The 10,963-nt window shown below is 38.3% G+C and overlaps 1 protein-coding gene across 2 annotated transcripts in view; it reads right to left on the bottom strand.

Annotated features, from left to right (window-relative positions):
* The window catches only part of HIKESHI (heat shock protein nuclear import factor hikeshi), a 42,839-nt gene extending 32,931 nt beyond the window's left edge, over nt 1-9,908 (bottom strand). For both annotated transcript variants that reach the window (XM_007078992.3, XM_042958460.1), the window contains exons 1-2: nt 9,684-9,908; nt 5,174-5,411 (exon numbers count right to left, since the gene is read on the bottom strand). In XM_007078992.3, the coding sequence (XP_007079054.1) occupies nt 5,174-5,411; nt 9,684-9,713 (268 nt within the window). In that variant the 5' untranslated portion in view covers nt 9,714-9,908. The remainder of the gene's footprint in view (nt 1-5,173; nt 5,412-9,683) is intronic.
* Between the last annotated feature and the right edge of the window lie 1,055 nt (nt 9,909-10,963).

Consider the following 10,963-nt stretch of genomic DNA (forward strand, 5'->3'; position numbering starts at 1 on the left):
GAAAGAAAGACCTTCTCTTTTAAAGACACATACAAATATATTTATGGACTACATGTTACGATTCTGGAATCTGCTTCCAAATAATACAAGGGAGAAGTGAGTGGGAATATAAAAGAAATAACAATGTCCATGAATTGGTCGTTTTTGAAATTAAGTGATGAGTACAGAGAGGTTCAGTGTTCCATCTGGTCTACTTTTGTATATGCTTTAATATTCTACCATGAAAAGTAAGAAAAGGTATCTTGTTGAATTCATTTTGTAACTATTTTATATACATTGATATAAAAATCTTAAATAAATAAAATTGACAGAGGCCAAATTTCCTCTTTCATACTGTCCTTGTCCTTTTTGGTATTAAGATTGTACCAGCTTAAAAATATAAGCTGGGTGGGTGCCTGGGTGGCTCAGTTAAGCATCCAACTCTTGATTTCAGCTCAGGTCATGACCTCACAGTTTGTGGGATCGAGCCCCGGGTGGGGCTATGTGCTGACAACGTAGTCTGTTTAGGATTCTTTCTCCCTCTCTCTCTGCCCTTCCCTCACAATCGCTCTCTCCAGCTTGCTTTCTCTCAAAATAAATAAACATTAACAAAATATGTATATAACCTGGGTAACCATCTCTTTCTACTCTCTGAAAGCTTATATAAGATGAACAATTTGTTTCATAATGGTTTAACTGAACTTTGTAAAACCATCTGGGCCCGGACAGCTGCGTGCAAAAGGGAAGATTTCAAAACCTAACAATGTTTTATCCTTTGATTTGTAATTACGTTGCATTATAGGCTACATACCGATTATCTGCCATTTACTGCATTTTGCTTCATGACTTGGTATGCAGTCAAATGTCATAAATGTTCTCTGTACTTACAAATGTACATGATCTGGGGCGCCTGGGTGGCTCAGTCAGTTAAGTGTCCAACTTTGGCTCAGGTCATGATCTCATGGTTCCTGAGGTCCTGAGGTCGAGCGATGGGCTGACAGTTCAGACCTGGAGCCTGCCTCAGATTCTGTGTCTCCCTCTCTCTCTGTACCCTACTCCACTTGCATTCTGTCTCTGTCTCTCTCCAAAATTAATAAACACTTAAAAAAAAATTTTTTTAAGTGTATAATCTAATTATTAGGTACAGGGTTCTATAAATGTCATTTGCTCAAGCTTGTTAATCTTTTATTCAAATCCTCCATTTTACTAATATTTTATTTACTTGATGTATTAATTATCAAGAGAGGTTAGATAAAATATTAATACCATTTATCATTCTAAATGTCAATTTCTTAGGGGCACCTGGTTGGCTCAGTCAGAAGAGCATGCAACTCTTTTTTCTTTTTTCATTTTTTTTTTTTTTAACGTTTATTCATTTTTTGAGAGACAGAGAGCGCAAGTGGGGCAGGAGCAGAAAGAGAGGGAGACACAGAATCTGAAGCAGGCTCCAGGCTCTGAACTGACAGCACAGAGCCCAACGTGGGGCTCGACTCACAGACCGCAAGATCATGACCTGAGCTGAAGTCAGCCAATCAACCGACTGAGCCACCCAGGTGCCCCAAGAGCATGCAACTCTTGATCTCTGGGTGGTGAGTTGGGCCCCACATTGGGTGTAGAGATTACTAAAAATAATCGTAAACTTAAAAAATAAGTAAATAAATAAATGTCAATTTTTAAATAGATATTGAAGTTACATATACAAATACATGACTTATCTTTTCCTAAAAATATTTTGGTTTTCCTAATGAATTCTCTCATTCTTAATGAATCTTCTTCTAAATCCTGATAATGTTTTTGTCTTAGTCTAGTTTTTCTTAAAATTAATATATCTGTGACTTTTTTTTCTTTGGTTCCTTGTGTTAAGGTGTTTTAGATCCATTCCTCATAAGCAGCAACATAATTATTTGTTTGCGGCTTTTTAAAAAAAAAATCCCATCCTGGAAGCAAAAATAATACAAAAACAGGGAAGGGGACAAAACATAAGAGACTCTTAAATATGGAGAACAAACAGAGGGTCACTAGAGGTGTTGTGGGAGGGGGGATGGGCTAAATAGGTAAGGGGCATTAATGAATCTACTCCTGAAATCATTATTGCATTATATGCTAACCAACTTGGATGTATATTTAAAAAATAAATTAAAAAAAAAAATTCCATCCTGGAGCCTCCATGTCTTCTCTGGCAAGTGTATTCTGTTTACATTTCTTTTTTTTTTTTTTTTTTTTAATGTTTTATTTACTTTTGAGAGGGAGAGAGAGACAGAGTGTGAGTGGGGAAGGGCAGAGAGAGAGGGAGACACAGAATCTGAAGCAGGCTCCAGGCTCTGAGCTGTCAGCACAGAGCCCAATGCAGGGCCCAAACCCACAAACTGTGAGATCATGACCTCAGCAGAAGTCTGACACTTAACCGACAAGCCACCGAGGCGCCCCTGTTTACATTTGTTTTGATAATTGACATAATTGAAATTATTTTCATCCATCTTATTTTGTTTTTAATATAGTACGCTTTTACTTTTTAACTTTTCCTTAAATTTTAACAGGATTATCTGAAAGTAGAATCAATACTATTATCCCTTCTAAACAGTAAGAACTCAGAAAGCTTTAACTCAGATCACTACCCTTCCTGTCTTATGCATTATTTTCTAGTACGGTATTTAATTCTTCTGCATTTAAGTTATTTATTGTGTTGTTTTATACAATCACATTGCCAGATTAGTCTACGTGTTTACCAATCTTAAACTTTGCCTCTTGCATGCTCTTCTACATTGTGGGTTCAATTTTCTCCTATAAAGTACAAGTATTCAATAGTTCTTTCAGTAATAGTCTATGAGTAGTAAACTCTCCACCTCCAACTCAATATATTTATTTCTCCATTACTTTAAAGTTTTGAGAGTTAGTTTATGTCTCCTTGGCACTTCAAAGATATTAATCTATTAGTTTTGGCCTCTATTCACTCATGATAAGTCTGCTAAACTAACTGCTATCCAGTTACAAATAACTTATCTTTTCTCTCTGATTCCTTTATTACTTTCTCTTTCCAGTAAAGGCCCAGAAATTTCATGAGGATGTACTGAATTGTCCATTCATATTCCTTCTACTTACAGATTGTTCATTTATTTTTAGGCACAGCCACATAAAAGAGAAAAAGTGATTTGAGAATGACTATTTTCTTAATTCTCCCTAAGACTATTCAGAACTGAATCCATGCTAAATGTATGAGACATTAGTGTTCTCAAACTGTAGCATACAAAACACCTGGGGAACTTATTTAACTATAAACTACTGGACTTCACCCACAGTTTCTGACACAGTAGGTCTGGGGTCCTGCCATGAATCTGCATTTCTAACAAGCTCCCAGGTGATGCTAATGCTAATGCTGATTCTGCTGGTCAGGTAATCATGCTTTAAGAACCACTGTCTTAGGATTTAGCATAATTATCTCATGGAACCCCAGTTGAGAAGGACTGTAGGGATTTTGTCCTGCTTCTTAAATCTAGAGATAAGTATTTATCATTAATTCTAAACAGAATTTAGCTTTAAATATTGTTACCTTCTGTTTCTCTCTCTTTCTCCCACTGCTTCTTGTAGAATTCCAACTACATAAAATAACAGCACTTAACTGTCCATTATCTGGCCAGAACTGCTCCAGTTCATTCTTTACACAGCCCCCAGGCTAAAAACAAAACCTGATCATATCACCTCCCGTACCCAAAATTGTTTACCGGCTCCTCTATACCTATAGGAGCAGGTTTTTTTTTTTTTTTCCCCCCATTTTACTTTAGAGAGAGATAAGAGCGAGCAGGGTGGAGGGGAAGAAGGGGGGAGGGAGGAAGAAAGAGAGAGAATATCTCAAGCAGGCTCCACTCTCAGTATGGAGCCCAACATGGGGCTCAATCCCACGACCCTGGGATCATGACCTAAGCCAAAATCAAGAGTCAGACGCTGACTGAGACACCCAGGCGTCCCTGGAGCAGTTCTTTATGGGGAGGGAAAAATGGATAGGCTTCAGAGTACATGTAAACTTTTGAGTATTTACATTATGTCACACATTTTTTTAATACTACCAAATAGGCCTGTGTTCTAAGTCCATTTAAAATTGCTAATCTATTAAATTCAAATGAGTCAGTATGATACATAAAGCTTTTCTTGATCCATGCCTGCCTATCCTACCCTTGTACCATTTTGTGCACACCACACTTTCAAAATTTCTCCATTATACACATATTATCTCCACCTAGAAGAGAATGTCCAATAGGCCTCCCACAGGCCTAACAAGCTTCTTCTCCTCCCAAGAGTCCCAATATCACCTCCTCCTGGAAACCTTCCCCAATCCACTTGAGAGTTAATTGCTCCCCTGTATATTCTCTCTCAGCACCTTGTAAAAACATCCACTATTACACTGCACCCTTCTAATTACTGGTCTACAAAACTATCTTCCTTTATAAGAATATGAGTCATCTCCACCAAGAACTTAATCATTATCTTTAAATCTTAATAGTATATACCCAAATGTTTGTTAAATATATAAATATATTGCCTAAATATAATTTTTCCTTGGACTCAATAGACAGAAGAATGTACTAAGAATTTTCATGTCTGTTTTCATCTAGATTTTCAAGGAAACCGGAGATTCAGTGGCAGTAAATAGCACCTAATCTAGTTTTGTTCTCACATTTCTCCAAAATACTTCAAAGCATCAAAGCAAGGATTATGCCCCTGTAAGTTCTGACACCTGCAATGTCAGTACAACCAAGAGAAAAACACTGGAGGGTAATCAAATCTAAAAGTTCAAAAATCTTCATTTAAAAAAAAGAGAACTCTCATTTTATTTCATAAACACGTCTACTTGCTTTGTCTGTTTATTTAAAACACAGATGCGTATCACAAATTCTGAGATGCCTTGTCATTATTTATTAAAACACCCAATAAAATCCCTTTACAAAAGTATATACCATACAAAGGTAACAACAGCAAGTTGTTCTCTCCAGGGACAGAGGATGGAAATGTGAAGAGCCAAGAAAGAGGTCCTTTGCTTTTTACTTTTCAAATGTTCTGGGTATCATCTGAATTTTTAAAAATAATATACCACTTTAGCAACCAGAAAAACATAATGAAAAAAAAAAAAAAAGAGCCATATCCTATGTCATGCTATTAAGAAAACAGCTTAATTATGAAATTATTTTAATATTATTCTTACCAGATTTAAGACCTGAAATTTTGAAGATGGCACTTGGTTTCCCATTTGTGACAAATCCTAGGAGTTGCCATACAGGCATCCCATTTGAATCAGGGTAGGAAAAGTAGACAGATCCTCCCATTCCCTCAGGAAACGGGATTGTTCCCAGCATAAAAACCACAACATGGTTGATACTTTCATAATCAGGCAAGTCAAAAACAAATTTATCCTCTGCCACTTGCTGTGCAGCTGTTTGCACCTAGAAAATAAGAAACTCATCTTAGTTCAATAGTTTGAGGAGTTTCTAGAACACTTACAGTATTGCTTGTTACCAAGTATAAGCAATTATAGACATTATACCCAGTATAACCTCAGGTTAATCTGATAGTCTATATGGAATTTCCAAATATACCAGTGTTAAATTTAAAAAGAAAATCCAAATATATACATATTCAGCCTTAAAATGATCATGTAATGAGTGTAACCTTTAAAAAACATAACTAAATTCTTTCTGAAGTGCCCTGAAAGGAATTTACTTACACAAGTAAATTACTACAGCTTCAGTATGTTACAGAAATGAAAGGCTGTTCAAAATACCACACCACCAAAGCCTTATCCTCTAGTATAAAGGTAAAGAACTTCAGGAAATTAAAATGGGTAAGCAATCCAGAAGGAATTAGTTAACCCTCATTATTTGCAGATTCCATATTTGCTAATTTGTCTACTCACTAAAATTTATTTCCAAGCACAAAATCAATATTCATCACCCTATGGTGGTCATTCATGGACATGTTAATGGGCAGAGCAGCAAAAATTCTGAGTTGCCTAATGCACATGTTCCCAGCTGAAGTGGAAAAAAGTTAGCTGTGCCTTCTTGTTTCAGCTCTCATACTGTAAACGAGTGTCCTTTTCACAATCAATTTACTGCCATGTTTGTATTTTCTGCTTTTTGTTGGTGATTCTGATATTTAAAATGGCACACTGAAATGCTGGCTGGTATTCCTAAGTCCAAAAAGGTTGTTATGTGCCTTATTTAGAAAGTATGTTACATAAGTTTCATTCAGAAATGAGTTATGGTGTTACTGGCTGTTAAGTTCAATGTTAATGAATCAACAACACATATTAAATAACATGCCTTTAAACAGAAACATACAAAAAACAAAGTTATGTAATGATAAGTTGATAAAAACTGTCATCAGATCAGAGGCTCAAAGAAACCTAACCCTGTATTTCCCCTAGGGGAAACAATTCATTATTTACCAAATCAATGTTCACACTGACTTCACAGAACCTAACTATTGTGAACAACGAAAATCAACTGTACATAAAATGCAAAAATTCTACCCAGAATGTGCTAAGTGGGAACCTATAAAAGTTTCCTCTTGACTCATTTCATAATCTAACTTTCGGTTCTAGAATTGAATGTCAGTTTCTAGAATGAGATCTTATCTTATTTTGAAGTTTGAGAAATCTACTTCCACAGAGAAAATTCTTTTATCGACTTCAAAAAAATTATTGGTAATTGCCATATCACATCCATTAGCAAAAAGTAGTAATTCTGAGGGCACTCAGGTCGATAGGCGTCAAGAGTTAACATGATACAACGTTTTTTCGTTTTCTTTTTAATTGCTATGGCCATTGACTATTGACCAAAACACCAAATCTGAATCACTACCAGTATTTTAAGATTCTTAATGGTCAATTCTTATTACCCAGAATGTAACTTCTTTTCCTTTGCTAGTATTTGCTGTTACAAAAATGCTTATTTTTTCTTTTAATTTTTTAAAATGTTAACTTATTTGGGGGGGGGGGCTGGAGGGGCAGAGAGAGAGAGAGGAGACACAGAATCTGCAGCAGGGTCTAGGCTCTGAGCTGTCAGCACAAAGCCTGAGAGGGCTCGAACCCACAAACCACCAGATCATGACCTGAGCCAAAGTCTGACACTTAACCAACTGAGCCACTCAGGTGCCACTACTTTTTTTCTTTTATAATATCCTAGCTACTCCTACAAAGAAACTTTAAAAATTTTTAGTTACATATTATCAATAATCTAATATGAATTGCCCTAAATTTACTCCCAAGAGATGAAGGATGAATGTTCTTTTGTTGTTGTTGTTGTTGTTTTGGTTTTATTTTGTTTTTGTTTTTTTTAAGGATGAATGTTCTTAAAATCAAGTTTCGATTTCCTCTTCTGAAGTTTTCCAACCCTATTAAAAACTGTCCAGTTTAAACACAGAGAACAAAACAAAGGAAAAACATAAATAGAAAGACAAACTGCCTGTATTAGTATTAAATTCAATTTCACCAGTTTTTGGCATGCACATAATCTTAAAAAAACATATGAAATTATGGTATTTACAAAGCATGAAATAGCCATCAGACAAAACAAGTATTTGTTAAACGTCAACTCTAACAACCACCATTCTGTAAATCTGTATTATGACACACTAATCCTTGACCTTAGGGAAAAGAGAACTCTTTTAGTGAAGAAAAAATTTTCAAGGAATGAAACTGAGTTCATAATTTTAGGTTAAGTGGGTGTTTCTGGTTAGAGAATAATGAAGTTAAGTTTTGGATGTCTCTAGGTCTATTTGCCCTTCATTGTGATTAACATGTTCTTTGATTAACTAAGAGTCACACACCTCCCAAAAAGCTTATCTTTAAGAAACCCCCTACTGGAGAGGCACCTGGGTGGCTCAGTCAGTTAAGCCTCCGACTTCAGCTCAGGTCATGACCAGGTTTATGAGTTCGAGTCCCATATCTGGCTCTGTGCTGACAGCTCAGAGGCTGGAGCCTGTTTCAGATTCTGTCTCCCTGTCTCTGCCCATCCCCCACTCTGTTTCTCTCTCTCTCAAAAAAAAATAATAATAACAATAATAAACGTTAAGAAAGAAAGAAAGAAACCTCTACTGTATTTCCATTACAGAGGTTAGGTGTTAGGTAAGTAGACACAGGTATTGCTATAATTAAATGTCCTTCCCAATCAGTTGACAACGTGAGAGATACATGGATCTATGTGCTTTTCTTTAAAACACACACAAACACACACACACACACACACACACACACACACACACGGGCACCTCCGTGGCTTAGTTGCTAAAGCATGTGACTCTTGATCTCGGGGTCATGAGGTGAAACCCACGTTGGACAGAGAGGTTACTTAAAAATAAATAAAAACAAAACACATACACACATTTTAAATACCATTCATTAAGGACACTCATTCATACAAGTCCCACACTCACCCCAGTCTGGTCCTTTCATTTTCCCTGCCAACAGCAGGGAGCAATCCAAAGTTATCTCACCAATATTACCAATTACCACCATCACCAAAAGTGGCCTCCCAGTCATTCAAGAGACTGACAATAAACTTTCTGAGGCTAGTCATCTCCAATTTATCTTTGTGGTTCCTTAATGCACAAAACACATTATCAAAAGTTGGTAAAAATTTTAATTCAACAAAGGGGCTGCAAAATTTAACTAAGCAGGGAGAAAAAAAGAAAGAAAAAGAACTCTGGGTGAAAGGAGTAGAGTCTGAAGTGGATTTCTGGGTGGTTTCTAAGGGAAGCAAGGTTCATTCTCTTGATTATTCTCAGGTTATTCCTTAACAATTCTAGGTGATCTCATTTAACGCTAATCATCTGGCAAAGCAGGTTATTATCTCTTTGGACCAGTAAGGATTTTCGCAGCTCATACCCTTCTGGGGTACCTCAGCTATGACTCACACTTAAGTTTTAGGTGTTTCTATCAGCCAACTTCCAATTACCATAAGCATATTTTTACTGGGGTCCTTCCAAAAGGCCCGAAAAGGTATATACACTGCCCCGGTACCTTAATCTTTTAGAAACAGTATGTTACAGACTAGATTCAAACGCCAGGTTTATCTCTAACTTATTTTATGAGCTCAGGCGTGTAAACTGCCGATTGAGGGGTGCTTGGGTGGCTCAGTCGGTTAGGCATCCGACTTCAGCTCAGGTCATGATCTCTCGGTCGGTGAGTTCGAGCCCCGCGTCGGGCTCTGTGCTGACAGCTCAGAGCCTGGAGCCTGTTTCAGATTCTGTGTCTCCCTCTCTCTGGCCATCCCCCATTCATGCTCTGTCTCTCTCTGTTAAACGTTTAAAAAAATTTTTTTAAAATAAACTGCCGATTGAGCTTAAGTTCCTCAACTGCAAAACAGAAATTATAATAACTATCTCACGAGTTACGAGGGTTAAATGTGAAGTGCCAAATTAGCGCTACCTAGAAGGCTGAAATTATGAGAAATGGACAAAAGGCGTGCATTGCCAAGCATATAGATAATCCACACTCGATAAATGGTAGCTAACGTGGCTACTATTTAAATGACTGAACAGAGCTGAGGGCAAAGGAGAACGAACACCCCAACACCCACTCTCCACCCTAATATGTAGCTGGAAAGAACACTTAGGGGGTTTCCCCGCATCTCTTGCACCGGAGCACCCTCCCCTTCCCGGGGCTTCGCCCTCGGGTGTCCTGCCCCCTTCCTGATACCACCCGGCCCCATCCTCACCAGCCTCCCTGCCACCAAGCAGCCAAACATGGCGGCGACTCCGCTCAGCCGGCAGGGACCCGAAGCCGGCAACTAGAAGTCCTGGGGCTCCTGCCCTAGTCGAGCCCAAGAACGTTCCAGAACATGCGGGACGACGCCTGCCCCTCCACTACATAGCAACTAGGCCAGTGGCAGGAACGCCTTCTGCCCCGCTCGGCCTCTGACCCCACTTCCTAGCCAGCACGCCCCTCGGGCGACGAGTACTTCCGGGGCTTACAACGAGCCTCCCCAACTAAGGGAGAAAATCATGCCAGAGCCTGTTCAAGACTACAAATCCCAGAGGGCCCTGCGTCGATTTCCGGTTTCCGGGAGGAGCGTCAATAGGGCTTGTTTTTCAGGATTGTCCAGATCCCAAATTTCCGAACTGTGGGCCGGTAGTTGTTTCTCACGGTTGTGTGACATTTAGGGATTACACTGCGCTTTACAATAATCACTTCACTAGATCCTGGCAAAAACCTTATGAAGTAGGTATTACTGTCTCCCTTTTGGTATGCCAGGAAATTGCCCAGGGTGACCAGCTAGCCCCTAATCTTTACACAGCACTAAATGTTGGAGCTTGAATCCAAGTCCTCATCCAAATCAGCTCTTTCTGCTACACGGCATCTCAAAAATACTAATTTTTAATCAGCTGTTTAGTACTTATTGGCAGCTTTATTGTTCGTTTCAGCTTCACTTAGCTCCCCCATTTATTTTCTGTAAGACTGTAAGCAAGATACTATATAACTTTGTAACTTAGCGCTTTTATGTCCTCATTTGTAAAATAAGAATAATAATTGTACCTGTCTTATAGGATTGCTGAGAGGATTAAATGAGTTAGTATGTATAAAAACAATAGGTGGCAGCGCTTAATTTATGGGGGTTTTAAATGTCTTACTTTTTTCTATGTGCATTTGCAGAAAAGATTCATAGGAAGTGAAAAACAATAGCCAAAAGAACTGGCATCAAGTACTGATTGACACCAATACTCATTCTCCTTTCACAGCTTAATTATCTTTCTTCTTATATAGGAAGGTAGGGTATCCCCTCGCAAGGGTCTCTACCCTACTTGAAATACCAGTCATCAACAGGTCTGTCCTCCCAAACCCAGGTTACATATGGAGGATCAGAGAGTTTGTAACAATCCTCTGGCCTCCGCTTTGGTTCCAAAAACTGCAACCACTTATCTTATTTCAGGTATTCCTTTTAGATAGCCAGGCCAAAGGTGAAGAGAGAGAAGAGGATGTTTCCATCAATGTCTCCAA

This window comes from Panthera tigris, chromosome D1, assembly GCF_018350195.1.
Source record: "Panthera tigris isolate Pti1 chromosome D1, P.tigris_Pti1_mat1.1, whole genome shotgun sequence".
NCBI lineage: Eukaryota > Metazoa > Chordata > Mammalia > Carnivora > Felidae > Panthera > Panthera tigris.